This window comes from Pongo abelii, chromosome 7 (genome assembly GCF_028885655.2).
Source record: "Pongo abelii isolate AG06213 chromosome 7, NHGRI_mPonAbe1-v2.0_pri, whole genome shotgun sequence".
Classification (NCBI taxonomy): Eukaryota; Metazoa; Chordata; class Mammalia; order Primates; family Hominidae; genus Pongo; species Pongo abelii.
Genome location: NC_071992.2, coordinates 12,003,660 through 12,024,062, shown reverse-complemented (window position 1 = coordinate 12,024,062; position 20,403 = coordinate 12,003,660). Strand labels below are relative to the sequence as shown.

The 20,403-nt window shown below is 46.0% G+C and overlaps 1 protein-coding gene and 1 long non-coding RNA gene across 2 annotated transcripts; both read left to right on the top strand.

Moving 5' to 3' along the window:
* Positions 1-493: 493 nt before the first annotated feature.
* Positions 494-13,823, top strand: PRSS55 (serine protease 55). Its single transcript, XM_002818815.4, has 5 exons — positions 494-741; positions 4,520-4,712; positions 6,310-6,560; positions 7,921-8,063; positions 13,473-13,823. The coding sequence occupies exons 1-5, from the start codon at positions 588-590 to the stop codon at positions 13,788-13,790; spliced, it is 1,059 nt and encodes a 352-aa protein (XP_002818861.2). The 5' UTR covers positions 494-587; the 3' UTR covers positions 13,791-13,823.
* Positions 13,824-14,730: 907 nt separating this feature from the next.
* LOC129054678 (uncharacterized) lies at positions 14,731-20,069 on the top strand. Its single transcript, XR_008519329.1, has 3 exons — positions 14,731-14,790; positions 15,991-16,568; positions 19,892-20,069. It is a non-coding gene; the product is annotated as an uncharacterized LOC129054678 (long non-coding RNA).
* The last annotated feature ends 334 nt before the right edge of the window (positions 20,070-20,403 follow it).

Here is a 20,403-nt window from a genome sequence, read left to right as displayed (position 1 = left end):
CATCTTGAATTGTAGCTCCCATAATTCCCATGTGTTGTAGGAAGGACCCGGTAGGAGATGACTGAATTATGGGGGCAGTTTCCCCTATACTGCTCTCTTGGTAGTGAATCAGTCTCACAAGATCTGATGGTTTTATAAGGGGCTTCCCATTTCACACGGCTCTCATTCTCTCTCATCTGCCGAAATGTAAGACATGCCTTTCGCCTTCCACCATGATTGTGAGGCCTCCCCAGCCACCTGGAACTGTGAGTCCATTAAACCTCTTTTTCTTTATAAATTACCCAGTCTCGGGTATGTCTTTATCAGCAACATGAAAATGGACTAATACACTCAGGAAGCTGGGTGGTGCCCAGGTCAGGGAGAAGGGAACCTGGGATAAGAAAGGCTCTGAGATGAGGTGCCTCTGTGCAGCCGTCCTGGAAACAAAGCAGCCAGAAAAGAAGTCTTCGTGGCTACAGTCTGAGTTCTCGGCTCCACAGCCCATTGTGACATCACTTGGGGGCTCTGGATCTGAGCTGGAGGCTGTCAGCCTCACTCCCTCAGCCCTGGCCTCTGTCACCCCTGGGCCCACAGCACAGCCCAGGGCCATGCTCCTGTTCTCAGTGTTGCTGCTCCTGTCCCTGGTCACAGGAACTCAGCTCAGTCCACGGACTCCTCTCCTAGAGGCTGGAGTGGCTATCCTAGGCGGGGCTAGGGGAGCCCACCACCCTCAGACCCGTCATCCCCCCGGCCCAGTCAGTGGTGAGTACAGGGGCAGAGGGGGAATGGATGGGGGCTCATGGTCCAGCTGACTGGCTGCCAGGAGGGTGGATCGCAGAGCACAAGGCCAGAGCTCCAGGGCCTTCTCCCACATACCCCTTCTCCAAACCACTTCTCCTTTTTCTCCTCTCTCCTCTGGCCCAGTGTTTGACCTGTCTAACCCTAAGTTTTGGTTTTGAAATCTGACACTTTATCCTCAAAGGAATAGTAGGCTTCCCTGAAGCTCTTGCCTAGAACTAGCTGAGACTGAGTGCTCCCACTCGGAGGGGGACCATTACCCTGGGCCTCTGTGGCTCCCATCAGCACCAGGCTTCCAGGAGCCACAGACACCCAGGGATGCCTAGCTCAGTCAGGCCAAGTTCAAGGGTGCTTCTGTCCTTGTGCCCAGCCCCCTAGAGCTCCCTGATGGCTCATTTCTTTCTCCAAGGGGGTGGCCGAGACTTCAGGGATGCTGGGGTACCTAGCAACTGTTAGGGGTCAAGCACTTCCCCGTGTTTAATGCCCACAGCACCACGGTGGGGCATCTGCTCTCAGACCACGTGTGGATGAGGAACTCAGAGCCTCACTGAGGATGAGGATTTGCCCAAAGTTGCCCCATGGGGAAATGATAGAGCTGTCTGCCTGGCCTGCACTGGGTGACCGCAGCGCCAGGCTGCCTGCCCTGTGCACACCGCCTCTTGCCCAGAACACAGCAGGCTCACCTGGCCTCCTTCAGTCCGGCCTAGGGTGCACTGCACTCTGTGTGAACAGGGGGCGGGAGGCATGAGGGGAGAGCATCAGCAGAACATGCTCCTCTAATGCATGATTGCTCAGAGCACTCAGAAGCAGCCGTTTCTGCTTCCATCACTGCTTCCAGGCTCTCAGCTCTGGCATGAACCTAAAAGTCCACACGATTCCATACAGATGTTGTGCGTTGATCTCAGGACCAAGAATGGGGGGAGGTGGGTCCCACTGATGCAAAATGGATATGAGAACTTCTGCCAGTTCATTCTGGAGAGTTGACTTTGGTCCAAGCACTTTGTCGGTCGCTTCAACATCCATCCTCTCATTTCATCCACACATCAGTCTTATAAAGTTGGCATTATCTTATGCTTATTTTAGGAATGAAGGAAGGGGAGTGGGTACCCAAAGATAAGTAGCTTTCCCTAAATCATTTAGTGAATAAGCAACAGAGCCTGGATTCAAGCTTGGGCTGTCTGGCCCAGAGCCTACATTGAGCACGTGCCACGTTCTGCATCTCAGACAGAGAGACAGAGGGCACCCATCATAGCTGCTCACCATCCAATCCGGCTCATAGACACTCGGCATTTTGATGTACTTCCTTCCATACTTATAAACCCACATTCTTAACATAATAAAATCACAAGTTTTAAATATGATTTTCATCCTGACTTTTTCACTCAATTTTATATCACAAACATCTTCCTGTGTCGTTAAAAATCCCCCATGAACCTAATTTTGTGGCTGAGAAGTAGTTGATGATATGGATGTGCCTTATTCAACCCTAGCATTTAGCTTGTTTTCAATTTGTCACAATGATAGAGATCGCTGCAGTGAACATCATCAGATGCACACATGTGCTGCCTTCCAGACTCCTGGAATGGAGTCATTGAATCAGGGAATCAGCCCACAAGCATGTTGCCCTCTCCGTCTGGAGCTTATATTCTGGTACCAGAGTCAGGCAAAAGGGACTGATAATGTAGGAGTTAATGTAACGAGGATGCAATGAAGAAATGTAACGCAGGGTAGGAAATAAGGAGTCACCAGGATGGGAGGGGCTGTTTTAGACACAGGTCAGGGAAGGCCACTCTGAAGAAGGGATTCTTGGGTGTAGGGAGAAAGTGAGCCAGGTAGCTGCCTGGGAAAGAATATTTCAGGCAGAGAGCCACATGGCGCAGTGGTGAGAGTACCAGCTCTGTTGCCAGCCGGCCTGGGGCTCATATCATAGTTCAGTCACTGACTAGTTGTGTGACCTTGGACAAACTACTTAACCTCTCTGTACTTCAGTTGTCTCAACTATAAAGTGAGGATGAAAATAAGAGGGCCTACCTCAATAGGGCAGTTATGATAACCAAGTGAATCGGTGCTTGCAAAGTGCTTGCAACAGTGCCTGACACACAGTAAGCATCATATGTAAATAAAATCAGAGAGGAAGTGTGGATCCAAAAGTCCCGAATAGGCCAGGCATGGTGGCTCACGCCTGTAATCCCGGCACTTTGGGAGGCCGAGGCGGGCGGATCATCTGAGGTCAGGAGCTCGAGACCAGCCTGACCAACATACAGTGAAACCCTGTCTCTACTAAAAAATAGAAAAACTGTATTCCCAGCTACTTGGGAAGCTGAGGCAGGAGGATCGCTTGAACCTCGGAGGCAGAGGTTGCAGTGAGCCGAGATCATGCCACAGCACTCCAGCCTGGGTGGTAGAGCAAGACTTCGTGTCTCAAAAAAAAAAAAAAAAAAAAAAAAAAAAAGTCCCGAAGAGAGCCTTTACGCATTGCCGACAGCAGAAGGTTCCGGATGCACATTGCTAAGTTCTCACTCCCGCATTTTTTTAAACCAAAAATGACCACCACGGGATCACCCAAACAACAAAACACTCACAGCTTCTGTTGAGCTGATGCTTGGAAAATGAGCAGCAATAAAGAGACAAGAATAGGGTCTTGGGCTTTTTAGAGTCAAACTCATGCCTTGTCCCAGAACACAAGGCAGACATTCAAATCAGCAAATATTAACAGAGCATCTCCTCTTCCTGGGGGCGAGGAGCTGGACCCAGCCTCTGTCCAGAAGGGGAATTTCCTGCCTCAGCACAGGCAGCTACAGCTTTGCTCTCAGTCCCCCAAGTAAAGGAGCTGCTTAGCCTTGACTAGCCTAGAACAGCCAGAGCTTTCCGGTAGGTTCTGGCACTTTCTATGCCCCACCCCTTGTGGTTTCTTAGGGCTGCTGAAATGAATGACCACACACTTGGTGGCTTAAACAACACAAATGTCTTATCCTACAGTACTGTGGGACAGAGCTCCAGCACAGACCTTCTGGGGCTGAATTCAGGGTGCGGCAGGTCTGCGTTCCTACTGGACACTCTAGGGGAAAATTATTTGCCTTTCCACTTCCAGCTTCTAGAAGCTTCTCTGGGCCCCTGCCTTCATCTTCAAAGCCAGCTATGTTGCATCTCTCTGCCTTTCCTCTGCAGTCACTTCTCCCTCTGCCTGACCTCCTGCTTCCCTCTACCCCTCTTAAGAGCCTCAGTGATTCCATTGGCCCCTCGGAAAAGCCAGCATCATGTCCCCACTCTGAGAGCAGTGCTTAGCAACCCAAATTCCATGTTCAAAGTCCCCCTTTCCTTGCAAGCTAAAATATTCACAGGTTCTGGGGACATGGCCCATTGGAACTTGGACCTCTTTGGGGGACTATTGTCCTGCCCACCATGGGGGGTTGGCTTTGGACACTATTTTCTTCCAATTTCTCCTGGATGAGAGCAGAAACAAGCTCAGTAAAGTGACTCTCCTGAGGTCACAAATGCTGGATAGAGTCAGAGCCAATGCTTCTGACTCTATCTGCTGCTGAGCTCTGTGTAGACAAAATAAAGCATCTGCCAGCTGATGTCATAAGGGCTGCCCTGCTCGCCAGCCTCAGTGAGCTCCTCTCTAGAATGGGGATGAGGATATCCACTTGGAAGCCTCCTCCTCCCAGCCCGGTCCTGGGCTCACACTAGATGCTGACTAAATGTTTCCCCTTTTCCTTTCCACCCTCTTTCATTCCACCAGAATGTGGTGACAGATCCATTTTTGAGGGAAGAACTCGGTATTCCAGAATCACAGGGGGGATGGAGGCGGAGGTGGGTGAGTTTCCGTGGCAGGTGAGTATTCAGGCAAGAAGTGAAGCTTTCTGTGGCGGTTCCATCCTCAGCAAGTGGTGGATTCTCACTGCGGCTCACTGCTTATATTCTGAGGAGCTGTTGTAAGTACCACAAGCCTCCCACTGCTGCCTCTCAGGGCGCCCACCCCTGGGGCACCCTCCCCCTCACCCACACCTGGTGGCTGAGAGGAACCTGCGGCTGTTCGGTATCCAGTCAGCATGAATGGCTCCCACCCATCCACCCACCCCCAAGCCATGGGGAAGCGGAGGTAGCCAGCCTGAGGCTGTGTCCTCCTCACATCACCCAGAGCCAGTGACTACGACCTCCCTGAGGTCACACCTACCCTCTCCCAGAACACCTGTGGCTTGATGGAGCCAAGCGGCTTGGTCCAAATGCCTCTCCTAGGGCATTCAAGTCCATCTAGGGGGAAATCCTTCTAATTCTGGAAGCCTGGTTTCCTGGGCCACCTGACCCCCTACTCTCCTGCTCCTTGTAGAGCATTCTCTGTGTGACAGCATGTGGATGGATGCCTGGCATTACCAAGGACTAACTATGTGCTGGGGACCCTGCTAAGAAACTTTCCCCTATTGGCTGGGTGCGGTGGCTCACGCCTGTAATCCCAGCACTTCAGGAGGCCGAGGCAGGTGTATCAGGAGTTCGGTGGTCATGAGTTCAAGACCAGCCTGGCCAATATGGCGAAACCCCATCTATACCAAAAATACAAAAATTAGCTGGGCGTGGTGGCGTGCATCTGTAGTCCCAGCTGTTCAGGAGGCTGAGACAGGAGACTTGCTTGAACCCAGGAGGTGGAGGTTGCAGTGAGCCAAGATCACACCACTGGCACTCCAGCCTGGGCGACAGAGTGAGACTCCATCTCAAAAAAAGAAAAAAAAGAAAAAGAAACTTTCCTCTATTAACTCATTTAATCACACAGTGACCCCTGGAGCAGGTAGAATGAATAGCCCTCGTTTATAGATAAGGAAATTGAGGTCCAATAAATTGAGGCCGCTAACCTACAGTACCCACCTAGTATATAGAGACAAAATTCAAATTCTGGCTCTAGCACTTGTGCTTTCTGCCACACCAGCTCAAGGAAGTTTGAAGACACACAGAAAGGCTGATTTTAGAAGGTTAATCAAAAACCCAGGGACAGTTTCTTCATGGCATAACCAACGACCTTTGTGGCACCTGCTGTCATGGGATATCAAATATCCCGTGGGGTTCTGAATGTGGGCTTATTACTGAAGATCCTGTCTGCTTGGTCGTGGCAGGTCTAGACTAACTTCTGGTCCTGAGTTTCTAAAGTGTTAGTAGACCAGTTGATGTAAAACAGATATAATAATGAATGCCTTACCTATCTGAAGGTCAGTTTGATCCATGCCAAGTGGCTTTTTGTGGACTCTGTAGAGTGCTCTGAACCCAGCTCTGCCTTTGCTGTATTAGACAGAAGCACCTCATTCACACCTCTGGGGCCCCTGATGGTGCAGTGGTCTGGCTGTGGTCTGCTCACTGGCTGTTCTGGTTTTTTTTTTTTTTTCCTACATTTTTCCAATCCTCACACCTTCTGAGCAACAGCCCTAGCAGGGTCTAAAGGTCCTAGAGCTATATGGGATTCAGGTTTCTGGGCACAGCCAATTCTGCCGCTTTTGAGACTTCCCTTCCCCTTCCACTCACCCTTCTCTGGTTCTCTGCCATCAGTCCAGAAGAACTGAGTGTCGTGCTAGGGACCAACGACTTAACTAGCTCATCCATGGAAATAAAGGAGGTCGCCAGCATCATTCTTCACAAGGACTTTAAGAGAGCCAACATGGACAATGACATTGCCTTGCTGCTGCTGGCCTCGCCCATCACGCTCGATGACCTGAAGGTGCCCATCTGCCTCCCCACACAGCCCGGCCCCGCCACGTGGCACGAATGCTGGGTGGCAGGTTGGGGCCAAACCAATGCTGGTATGTGACTGCTCAGCTTCCGCTGGGGAAAAAGCCACTGCAATCTGAAGGAGAGGGGAGGAAGCTGAGGAAGGAGTGAGGACAAGACTTGCGTTGGAGCAGACTCCCGCGCAGTGGAGGCTCACAGAGCCCAAAGTTTAGCTCCTTTTGAGTGCCGAAACCCCACGCTGAGACACCAGGTCTGAGCCAGTCCCCTAGTGTAGTCTGATCCAGCTAGCACAGAGCAGTGTGATTTGTGTGTTTAATCGAATTTAAACTCTGCAGTCATCCAGAGGCCCCTCTACTCTGTGTTCATAAACATCTTCCCTGATTCCACGGGCGTGTTTCCTACCTGGCTCCTCCAGGCATTGGAGATGCCCACCCTGGGCTAGGCTTTGATGGTCCTGGAGCATTGCCTGGCTCTTCTTAGAAATGAATCTGTTGTTACTTGTTGTTAATGCTGTTACTTGGCCAAAATAGAAGAAAGTCTACTGGGACAGAAAGATATGGCGAAGGGCCCACTGGACTGTCCCCAAAAAAAACCCGACAAAACCAAAAGCAAATAGATAGGGGAGGGGAGGGGATGAGAACAGCAAAGCATTGTGTCAGCCTGAAGGAGGCTCTGGATCCACAGGGATGATTTGCAGCAAGCCTGGGCCTGGACGACCTTGGGTGTTTCAAGAGTTTAGCAACCAGAGGGGAAAGTGGTGGGACCTTGGTTCTGGGCTCCAGGCACTCCTGGAAAGGTAGAAGAGGGAGAGGAGGCACATGGACATGCACAAGTTTAAAAATCTTCAATCAGGGGAAGAAATGTGAAATCCCTTTGTGGTCAGAGTTAATGAGATGGAGAGGAATCCAGGTGAATTCCCGGCATCTGGCGGCCCAGAAAGGGCCTCTGCAAATCCCCTCTAATCCCATCTCAAGACACTCTGCCAACCTGCCCTTGCTGAGGACCTAAAGTTTTTTCACCAGGAGTGCAAACCCACTTCCCAAGGCCCTGTGTGAAGGAAATGCCATCCTCATGTAATAAAATGTCACAATAGGCAAACGTATTGATGAGGCAGGATTATGCTGAGAAACAGTCAGTAGCCAGTTCCAAGAAGCTGAGTCTGTGGGGCTAACTGGAGTCAAGTTAGAAGTCTTCTTGGGAGTAGAAATTTGGTTTTGAATGAGAAGAATAATTCCAGTAGTTGCAGGAGTTGTTGGGGGAGTGGGTAAGTTGCAGGCGTGGGGTAACCTGAAGGAAGTGAGGGGCTGCAGAGCCTGTGAAGGCAGGGGATGGGGGCTGGTGGACACAGGGCCGAGAGCACAGTCAGCTGCATCATGAGCGTGGGGACATGAGGCCTGGTGGCTTCTCTAATGTGCTTTCTCTCTGGGCCAGCTGACAAAAACTCTGTGAAAACGGATCTGATGAAAGCGCCAATGGTCATCATGGACTGGGAGGAGTGTTCAAAGGTGTTTCCAAAACTTACCAAAAATATGCTGTGTGCCGGATACAAGAATGAGAGCTATGATGCCTGCCAGGTAACTAGGGGGTACCCTCCCTCGCCTTATAGGTCCTAACCCTCTCGGAAGGGCCAGTGCAAGGGTATTCTCTCTCTGCTGCGAATGGACAATTCTGAGTCTGGAAGATGTATGGGAATTAGGGCCTTCAGCCATGAGAATGAGTATGTGGATTTGTAGAGCCTCTGGAGCTATGAGTGAGCACGCTGGGAGTCAATATGCTGCAACCCTGCTTAATTATTTCTGATCTTCTTCAGGTACACTAGGTAAACAGGGTGCCAAGTCTTTTCTCACTTCTGGGAATTCTTAAAAAAAATATTCAAGGAGGATTTGGTATCTATATAAGAAGTCATTTTAGTTCATTAATTTAGAAACCTTTGTTGAGCATGCAAGGCCCTGGACACCCGTAAATGAGATATGGTTCCTCACCTAAGGGACCCTACAGTTTCCTGGGCAGGCAGTGGATAAACAAACAATGATAATATATTGGGTGTTGCATGTGGGTTTCATGGAACCAAAGACTGGTCTCTTTGCCTCTCTTTAATAAAATGAACACAAGTTCTTTCTAAAAAATTATTGATAGCCAGAAAAATAGAAAAAAAATCATAAATTTCCTCTGGCTCTAAGGACGAATGATGAAATTTGTCTTTAATGCTCAGAGGTGCTCCCTTCATCTTAAAAGTGGCCACCCTGATGAACCTGCTTAGTCCCAGCTGAAGACTAGGGACCTGCTCATTGGCCAGGCAGTGGACCTTGTCATTGGTATAAAACCACAAATGAAGATGATGAATATTCTCAACAGTGATGGAGAGGCTGCCCCATGGAAAAAGAAAGATATTTATCTATCTGTTATGGTTTAATGTGAGAAAATTGGTAGTTTTCCCTGATAGGCTATAAGAGCCTTGAGAGGTGGGTACTGGAACAGGGATTGGAGGCAGAAAGGGAAAAGAGAAAGGAGAAGGCATTCTGAGGTAAGAAGTAGACCCTGGCAGCATAGCACTAGGTTTAGGAGCCCCCCATGTGGCGAATACTGTGGGGACCAAAAAGACACATGAACCTTGTATTTTCTTCACTTTCTGGGCAATTTAAAATATTACCAAAACAAAAAACAAAAAAAAACATGCACACAGAATTGAGACTTCTGGTTCCAGACAAGATGGAGTAAACACAATTCTCCCAGCCCCTCCCACTAAATAGAACTAAAAGCACAGGATAGTATCTCGTAAAATGAAAACAAAAAGGCTCTGAAAGGTGAAGAGAAGGTGGCCTGGCTGGAGATCCTCAGGTATTTCTTTATAGCAATGCAAGAACACACTACACACATCATGACCAGAAAACAATAATTGTCCTCCCTGATTAGAGTTTGTTATAATACTCCATTTATTCTAGTCACCTCTCAAGGATCATGGAATGGGACATCATCTCTCCACTGAAGACTGCTTGCAAGGTTGTAGCTGCTCAGTTCCTTTGGTGAGAGAGTAATATAACAAAGGTAGAGAGGGCATGGGCTTTGGCATCAGAAAATCCTAGGTTACACATACCTCAAAATAATAAAAGCCATCTATGACAAACCCACAGCCAACATTATACTGAATGAGCAAAAGCTGGAAGCCTCCCTCTCAGGACGAGAACAAGACAAGGATGCCCTCTTTCACCACTCCTATTCAACGTAGTACTAGAAGTCTTAGCCAGAGCAATCAGGCAAGAAAAAGAAATGAAGGGCATCCAAATAGGAAGATAAGATGTCAAACTATCCCTCTTTGCAAATGATACGATTCTATACCTGGAAAACCCCATAGTCTCTGCCCAAAGTCTCCTAGAACTGATAAGCAACTTCAGCAAAGTTTCAGGATACAAAATCAATTTACAAAAATTTGTGACATTTATATACACCAGATAACATACAAGCTGAGAGCCAAATCAAGAATGCAATCCCATTCACAATATCTGCCAAAAGAATAAAATATCTAGGCATACAGACAATCAGGGAGGTGAAAGATCTCTACAATGAGAATTACAAAACATTACTGAAAGAAATCTGAGACAACACAAACAAATGAAAGACATTCCATGCTCATGGATAGGAAGAATCAATATCATTAAAACGGCCATACTACCCAAAGCAATTTACAGATTCAGTAGTATCCCTATCAAACTACCAATGACATTCTTCACAGAATTAGAGAAAAACTATTTAAAAATTCATATGAAACCAGAAAAGAGCCCAAGTAGCCAAGGCAATCCTAAGCAAAAAGAACAAAGCTGGAGGCATCATGCTATCCAACTTCAAACTATACTACAGGGCTATGGTAACCAAAACAGCATGGTCCTGGTACAAAAACTGACACATAGACCAATGGAATAGGTTAGAGAACCCACAAATAAAGCTGTACACCTACAACCATCTGATCTTCATCAAAGTCAACAATAACAAGCAATGGGGAAAGGACTTCCTATTCAATAAATGGTGTTGGGATAACTGGCTAGCCATATGCAGAAGATTGAAACTGGACCCTTTCCTTTCACCATCAACTGAAATCAACTCGAGATGGATAAAAGACTTAAATATAAAACCTAAAACTGTGAAAACACTGAAAGAAAGTCACACTACAAACTACCATTCTTGACATAGGCCTTAGCAAAGATTTCATGAGGAAGTCTCCAAAAGCAATTGCAACAAAATAAAATGGCCTAATTAAATTAAAGAGCATCTGCACAGCTAAAGAAACTATTAACAGAGTAAATAGACAACCTACACAATGGGAGAAAATATTTGCAAACTATGCATCTGACAAAGGTCTAATATTCAGAATTTATAAGGAACTTAAGCAACTCAACAAGCAAAAACTAAACAACCTCATTAAAAAATGGGCAGAGGGTCTGGGCGCGGTGATTCACGCCTGTAATCCTAGCACTTTGGGAGGCCAAGATGGACGGATCACGAGGTCAGGAGATCAAGACCATCCTGGCTAACACGGTGAAACCCTGTCTCTACTAAAAATACAAAAAAATTAGCCGGGCGTGGTGGTGGTCGCCTGTAGTCCCAGCTACTCGGGGGACGGAGGCAGGAGAACGGCAGGAGAACCCAGGAGGCGGAGCTTGCAGTAAGCCGAGATTGCGCCACTGCACTCAAGCCTGGGTGACAAAGGGAGACTCCGTCTCAAAAAAAAAGGCAGAGGACATGAACAGACGCTTCTCAAAAGAAGACATACATGCAGCCAACAAGCATACGAAAAAAATGCTCAATATCACTAATTATTAGAGAAATGCAAATGAAAGCCTCAATGAGATATCATCCCACACCACTCAGAATGGCTGTTATTAAAGTCAGAAAATAACAGATGTTGGTGAGGTTGCAGAGAAAAGAGAATGCTTATACACTCCTGGTGGGAATGTAAATTATTAGTTCAGCCACTGTAAAAAGCAGTTTGTAGATTTCTCAGAGAACTTAAAACACAACTACCATTAAACCCAGCAATCTCAATGCTGGCACATGCCCAAAGGAATATAAATTATTCTACCAAAAAGACACATGCATGCATATGTTCATCACAGCACTATTCACAATAGCAGAGACATGGAATCAAACTAGATGTCCATCAATGGTGAACTGGATAAAGAAATCGTGGTACATGTACCCTGTGGAATACTACGCAGCCATAAAAAAAAACAAAATCATGTCCTTTGCAGCAACTTGGATGCAGCTAGAGGCCATTATTCTAAGTGAATTAATGCAGGAACAGAAAACCAAATATCGCATGTTCTCACTTATAAGTTGGAACTAAATGTTGAATACACATGGACACAAAGAGGGGAACAATAGACACCAGGGCCTACTTAAAGGTAGAGGGTATGAAGAGGGTAAGGTAGTTTTTTACTACCCATCAGATACTGTGCTTACTACCTGGGTGATTAAATCATTTGTACACCAAACCCCAGTGACATGCAATTTACTCACATAACAAATCTGCTCATGTACCCTATGAATGTAAAATAAAAGTTGAAAAAGAAAATAAGAAAATCTTGGGTTACAGGATGGAGGGTACTAAAAAAATTAAAAACAGAACTACCATATGATCCAGCAACCCCACTTCTGGGTATACATCCAAAAGAGAGGAAATCAGTATATCAAAGAGACATCTGCACTTGCATTTTTATAGTAGCACTATTCACAATAGCCAAGGTATGGAACCAACCTAAGTTTCCACGAATGGATGAATGGATAAAGAAAATTAGGCAGTATACACGATGGAATATTATTCAGCCATAAAAAATGAAATCCTGTCCTTTGCAACAGCATGGATAGAACTAGAGGACATTACATTAAGTAAAATAAGCCAGGTACAGAAAGACAATGCATGTTCTCACTTATAAATGGAAGCTTAGAAAAAAAAAATTATGGAGATAAAGAATGATGGTTACCAGAGGCTGGGGAGGAAAGCAGGTGGGGACTCCAGTTAAGGAACACAAAAACACAATTAGTTAGAATGAATAAAGTCTAGTATTTGGTAGCACAATAAAGTGATTATAGAGAACAAGTGTATATTTCAAAATAACTGGAAGAGTGGAATTGAGATGTTCTTAATACAAAGAAATGATAAATGCTTGAGGGGATGGATACCCCAATTACCCTGATTTAATTACTGCACATTGTATGCCTATATCAAAACATGTACCCCATAAACATATAAAACTATTGTGAACCCATAATTAATTTAAAATTAATAAAAAGAAAATCCTGGGTTCCAATCCCAGCCAGTCTACCATAGAACCCTCAGCAAGCCGTTTCTCCTCCTGCAGGCTCATTTGCCTTGTGTGAAGGTGGACGGAAGGATGTGGGGCATTTGTTTGATTTATGTAGACATCAGGCGTGGCAGGGACTTGGTTCAGAAGCTCAACATAAATGGATAACTATGCGAGTCACAGACCATGTGATTCCATCCTGGAAGGGTCACACATTCTGAAAAGCTTGGCTGAATTAAAAAGGAATGTCCTTCTCTCTGTGCTTCTGCAAGAACACAAAGGAGACCCAGTTCTTAGCCCTACAACACTTCACATGTCCCATTTCCTTTCCTGCCCTTTCCAGAGCCTCTCATTTGATAAGACCCTCAAAACAAGTCTCCACTCATCCCTTGGCCTGCATCTCTCTGTGCTGCAGATGGAGTGGTCTTTTCTTACCAAGTCCTCCTTCTTCCTCCCCCATCTTCAGTCCTGTCTCATCCACAGCACCCCACCCCCAACGCTCTACACCCCTACAACCTCCAGAGCCAGCCTGGCAGCCACACGCTTCTCCCATGGAGCAGGGATGGGGTGGGTTGGCAGCCAGAGTTGGGGAGGCTGAGGAATCCTCTTCCGTGAATGAGCTGTGCCCAGCCTCAGATGGGCAGCTTAGAACCGGACTCCCTGCTGAGCTGTGTTCTCTGCCCACAGGGTGACAGTGGGGGGCCTCTGGTCTGCACCCCAGAGCCTGGTGAGAAGTGGCACCAGGTGGGCATCATCAGCTGGGGAAAGAGCTGTGGAGAGAAGAACACCCCAGGGATATACACCTCGTTGGTGAACTACAACCTCTGGATCGAGAAAGTGACCCAGCTAGAGGGCAGGCCCTTCAATGCGGAGAAAAGGAGGACCTCTATCAAACAGAAACCTATGGGCTCCCGAGTCTCGGGAGTCCCAGACCCAGGCAGCCTCAGATCCTGGCTCCTGCTCTGTCCCCTGTCCCGTGTGTTGTTCAGAGCTATTTTGTACTGATAATAAAACAGAGGCTATTCTTTTAACCAAAGGAGGGTGCATGCAAATGCGTCTCCAGCAGAGGCCTGGCTGCAGCTCAGGGCTCAAGGATGGAAAGTGAGACTGGGACCGGGAGGACCAGAAAGTCACCCTGGGGCCCTGGTTTGGGGACTGCACTTTGGGTCTGTGGATTAGTCAGGACTTTCTCCATTCTAGGTGACAGTCACCTAATTCTGACTGAATTCAGCCAAGATGAGGCATTTATGGATACATATAACAGAAAAAAAAAAAGCCAACAAACAAATATCCAGGGCTGGCATGATGACTTCAGGCATGGCTGAGTCGAGGGGCTGAAAGGTAAAGGCAGCGACTGTTGTCTGTGGCCATTACCCTCAAGAGGGCTTCTCAGTGGTGGCCGTGATGAGAACAAAGAATTCCCTGTTGTGCTGGGAAGTTAGTCTCTTAGTTCTATGCAGGCCTTCAGTGGATTGGACAAGGCCCACTCACATTATGGAGGGCAATCTGTTGATTCAAAAGTTATCAATTTAAATGTCAATGTCATCCAAAGATGCCCTCCAAGATGACATATGAGATGAACCACCACACTGCCGAGGCAGCCTTCACATGGTGTTTTACATTACTCCCGCCTGACAGAACGATGTGCTTATGCTCACCCTACCTTAAGGACAACAGCTTATTGTAACCCCTCTATCGAGCAACCTTAATGTTTCCTGAGGACCCCACTGATATGGTTTGGCTATGTCCCCACCCAAATCTCATCTTGAATTGTAGCACCCATAATTCCCAAGTGTTGTGGGAGGGACCCAGTGGGGGGATAATTGAGTCATGCAGTGGTTTCCCCATACCATTCTCATGGTAGTGAATAAGTCTCACGAGATCTGATGGTTTTATAAGAGGTTTCCCTTTTTGCTTGGCCCTTGTTCTCTCTTGCCTGCTGCCATGTAAGATGTGACTTTTGCCTTCCACCATGATTGTGAGGCCTCTCCAGCTACATAGAACTGTGAGTCCATAAACCTCTTTTTCTTTATAAATTACCCAGTCTCAGGTACGTCTTTATGAGCTGTGTGAAAATGGACTAACACACCCACTTTTCAAAATCACCTTTTTTCCGTTCCCTATCTTGGGCCTTCTCTCTTTTGGGGCGGGCAGGCCTGGGCTCCCCTTTCCCTCGCCTCTCAAGCTGTCACCAGTTCTCCCTTCTGGCTCATCCTAGAGCCAAGCTCATGGTGCTCCCCTCTTGCTCTCTCCTTCATGTTCAGAGGCTCTCGCCTCTGCTTTCAGCTGACCTCCCTCCATGGCTCAGCCCCTCCGAGTTGCTTGCTGTGTTCCACCAGCGTGTGGAATGCCCCCGCCGCCCACACCAGGCAGGACTCCCCCACCCTGCGGCATGCAGTTGCACAGGCTGGTGTGGGGCGGACCACCATTCACAAGAAGCCCCTTGAGAACGTGCTCCTGTCTTCCCCTCATGTAGACCCATTGCTGCTACGTGCTTCTTTCCTCTGGATTTGAATTTCCTGGGCCACCACCAAAGATGCAAAGGCAATTCAGGAAATGCAAATCCTTAAATGGAAGCTTGGGCTTTTCCTGGGGACCTACAGCCTGGCTGAGTGTTCTCCAGAAAGAGATTGTGAAAAAAAGCTTCCTGGCTGGGCGCAGTGGCTCACGCCTGTAATCCCAGCACTTTGGGAGGCTGAGGTGGGTGGATCACCTAAGGCCAGGAGTTCAAGACCAGTCTGGCCAACGTGGTGAAACCCCGTCTCTGCTTTAAAAAATACAAAAGTTAGCCGAATGTGGTGGCGGGCACCTGTAATCCCAGCCATTCGGGAGGCTGAGGCAGGATAACGGATTGAACCCAGGAGGTGGAGGTTGCAAAGAGCCGAGATCGTGCCATTGCACTCCAACCTGGGCAACAAGAGCGAAACTCCATCTCCAAAAAAAAGAAAAAAGAAAAAAAGCTTCCTAGTTCTCCTTTTTCCCACTCTAACCCTGCTCCTCCAGAGGTCCTACAGCTACAATGTCTAGAAGCCATTTTTTCAGAAGCTCCTAAGAACCTGGGACTCAGGCAGGCCCAGTGGAGGGTGCCCAGCCAGAGCGTTCACCATCTCAGGACATCGCCAGTGTCCACTCCACTTTCCTGCTCACCGCCCTCTGACTTCTGTGTGGGGGCCCTCCCTTTTCACCCACTCTCCGATTTGCATAGTTCCGGATGGCTGGCCCTTTGCCCCAGCAAGGGCATATGGAGTGGGCATAGAACTCAAGCCTGGCCTAGAAGGACATTGATTTTGGCCACAGAAATGGGAGCACCAATGGGCTGTGGTCTTTATGGGTCATAAGAGTGAGACCAAGACTTCTGCTGGAGTTATCAGGAACAAGACTCTCTCTCTCTCCTGGGACTCCGAAGATGGTAGGGTGCATGTTGAAGATACTGCTCATGTGAAGGCTGCTGGGGAGTGTCGTGGTTCCTTTTATCTGTCAACTTGGAGGGGATCTTTGGATGAGATTAATGTTTAAATTGGTAAACTTTGACAAAGCAGATTGCCCTCCATAATGGGGTGGGCCTCATCTAATCCGTTGAAGGCCTGAGTAGGACAAAAAGGATTGGCCTCCCCACACAAGAGGGAATTCCTCAGCCGCCCACCTTCAGACTTCATCTGCATTGTCAGCTCTTCTGGGGCTCTGCCTGCCGGTCTCTAAACCAGAACAGCACCATCGGCTCTCCTGCATCTCGAGCCTGCCAGTCCACACCCCAGGTTTGAGCTTGCCAGTCTCTGTAATCAGGTGAGCCAGTTCCTTATAATAAACAGCTTCATATCTGTATCTATATCTATATTTATATCATCTATATCTATATCTCATCTCTATATTAACTCTATCTATCTATCTATCTATCTGTCTGTCTATCTATCTATCTATCTAATCTATCTCTCCTATTCTGTTTTTTCTGGAGAACCCTGACTAATATGGGGGAAGAGCTTCTGTACTGTGAAGGGGCTTCTTAGATAATGAGGTGGAAGCAATGTTGCTGTTTCACTTTTCTTTTTTGAGACATGGTCTCACTCTGTTTCCCAGGCTGGAGTGCAGTAGCATGATCACAGCTCACTGCCACCTAGATCTCAGGCAATCCTCCCAACTCAGCCTCTCTAATAGCCGGGACTACAGGTGCACATCACCACACCTGGCTCATTTTTTAAAATTTTTTGTAGAGATGGGAGTTTCACTATGTTGCCCAGGCTGGTCTCAAACTCCTGGGCTCAAGCAATCCTCCTGCCATGGCCTCCCAAAGTGCTGTGATTACAGGCGTAAGTCACCACACCTGGCCCTGTTTCACCAGTGAAAGCAACCTTTTGTCATGATATGGAAATTGTCAGTTTAAACATTATCCAGTCAATTGTGATTAGTCAGGCTACAGGATTATCATGTGTGTCCCAAGAGAGTTTTCATACCTAGAGTCACACAGTGTAGTGTGTGGGGACAAAACAGACACATAGGACATCTGTTGGACATCAAGGGAAACAACAATGTCTGTTGGACATGGAGTCAACCACTGCTACTAAGGTGTTTAAACTTAACAACGTAATAAATGCAATTGTTAGGTATTTCATTTGGCCTAGAAGCACGATGGGGGGAAAAAAAAAAAAAAAAAGCTAAGACAATAAGGGAAAGTTTGAAAACCTCTGGCCTAAAGGATAATTGCTCATGTTAATGTTTTGTATTTAAGAATAAAGGGTGAGTTTTTACAATAGTTTTGTGGTGGGTAATTTGAGAGTAGCCCAAACGTCTCCTTAAAGATGACCTGGACAGGCACGGTGGCTCATGTCTATAATCCCAGCACTTTGGGAGGCTGAGGTAGGTGGATCACCTGAGTTCAGGAGTTCAAGACCAGCCTGGCCAACATGGTAAAACCCCATCTCAACTAAAAATACAAAAAAAAAAATTAGCTGGCTGTGGAGGCGGGTGCCTGTAATCCCAGCTACTTGAGAGGCTGAGGCAGGAGAATCGCTTGAACCCAGGAGGCGGAGGTTGCAGTGAGTTGAGATCATGCCATTGCACTCCAGCCTGGGCGACAAGAGCAAAACTTTGTCTCAAAAAAAAAAAAAAGACAACCTCCTGCAGGGATATGAAATCAAGGCTCAGGTGTCTGTGGCTGTTTTGTCTGCTCTGTACCCAGTGGCTCCAGTTTATTTGGGGGAACCCTCTTCCTTATTGCCAGTTTCTGATCTCACCTTTCTCAAGATCCATTTCTTATGGACAGGTAGACCCTACCTCTGACTCCAGAGGTTGCATGGGACCAGGCCTGGCCAGTGAGAGGCCCGCAACCCAGGGCCTCAGGATGTCTTTCAGGATGGCCCTAAGAACCAAGCGTGGCAATCTTGGCAAGCCCCAGAACTTCACCTGGGACGCGCACAGGCTCTTTGAGATTAGCAGCTCTCTGTCTGCTAGGACTGACCCTTGGAGAATGTAAGCCCGGACTTTCTGGAGGCCCCATGCAGAGTTGACTGCCCTGAGAGTGAAGTCAAAGCATGAAGACATCACATCCTGATGACATTTTTATAGCCCCTAGAGCCAGGCATGCCTGACCTTCCTTCCTTCCTTTCTCTCTCTCTCTTTCTTTTTTTTTTTTTTTTTTCAAGGTCTTCACTCTGTCGCCCAGGCTGAGTGCAGTGGCACAATTTTGTTTTCTTTAATAAATCTCTCCCTATCTTCCCCTTTCCCCTATCCTTCCTAGTTTCTAGTATTCTCTGTTCTAATTTTTACTTTTATGAGATGAATATCTTTTAGTTTCCACATCATATAAGCATTTACAGCTATACATTTCCATCTCAGTGCTGCTTTAGTGCATCACATATGTTTTTGTGTGTTACGTTTTCACTCTCATTGACCTTAAAGTATTTTCTAATTTCCCATGTGAGCTCTTTTTACTCATTGGTTATTTAAGAGTGTGCTGTTTAATTTTTATATATTTGTAATTATTCTTCTGTTATTTATTTCTAATTTAATTCCACTGAGGTTGGAGAACATACTTATTATTTCAATCCTTTTAAAAATTTGAGAATTGCTTTATGGCTTAGAGTATGGTCTATCCTAAAGACTATTTTATGTACTCTATTTTAAAAAGTATATTCTGCTATTATTGGGTAGCGTGTTCTATAGATGTTTGTTAGGTCTAGCTGGTTTATAGTATTGCCAAAATCTATATCCTTGCTCATCTTCTGTATAGTTGTTCTATCCATTATTTAACATGCGATTTAAGTCTCCAACTTCTGTATTAAATTGTCTCTTTCTTCCTTCAATTCTGTCATTTTTTGCTTCCAATATTTTAATGTTCTATTATTAGATGCACATATGTTTACAGTTGCTATATCTTTCTGAATCATTGACCCTTTAGTCATTATAAAATGTCCCTCTTTATCTCTAATGACTTTTTGTTTCCCTACAGTCTATTTTGTTGATATTATTAGCACCATACCAGCTCTTTTATCATTACCATTTGCATAGTATATCTGTTTCCATCTTTTTATTTTTAACCTACTTATATATGTGAATTTAAATGTGTTTCCTGTAGACAACACATAGAATTTGTTTGTTTGTTCAGTCTGACAATCTGTCTTTTAATTGGATTTTTAGTCCACTCACATTTAATGTGATCATTGATATAGTTTGATTTACATATGCCATTTTGGTTTGTTTTCCTGTATGATGCTTTTCCTTTTTGTCCCTCTGACCTTCCTTTATAGCCTTTTGTGTCAAGTCAATATTTTCTAGTGTAGCATTTTAATTTTTTAATGATGCTAATTATATTTTTGAGTTGTTTTCTTAGTAGTTGCATTAGAACTTATAATACACATCTCAACTTATTAGAACTAACTTCTGGTTTAGACTAACTTATTTCTAGTAGGAGATCAAAACTTTCTTCCTACATAGTCCTATTTCCTCCTCCTCTTTTTTTTTGCTATTATTTTCATATATTACATCTGCATATGTTATAAATCCAAAAATACCTCACCGTAATTATTACATTATTTAACTTTATGTCTCATAGATTTTAAGAGAAGAAAGGAGATAAAGTATGTATTTATAGAATTTTTTATTAACCTTAACAGGGACAGAAAACTGTGTACTCTGTTGACCCAGCCTCAACCAACAGGACATGGTGGCCTGGACCCGTGCTTCTCAGACCATCTGTGAGGAAAAAGACCAGGGCTTTTGGTTTTGCTTTGTTTGAAATTTCCAACTTATTTCAAACCAATACTTTCATAAAACATAAAATTGAACTACTCGAAAAATAAAATCGAAAATGAACAAATAAAATGAAAGCCCATGCTTTTTTTTTTTTTTTTTTTTGAGAGAGTGTCTCACTCTATCACCCAGGCTGGAGGGGAGTGGTGCAATCAGGACTCACTGCAGCCTCAACCTCCCAGGCTCAAGTGATCCTACTGTCTCAGCCTTCTAAGTATCTGGGACCACAGGTGTGCACCATCATGCCTAGCTAATTTTATTTTATGGAGAGATGGGGTCTCACCATGTTGCCCAGGCTGCAAACTTTATTATTACAGTCAACCACATAACCCACTTAACTTTAAGTTGCTGTAAAAGTTTCTGAGAATTTACTCTC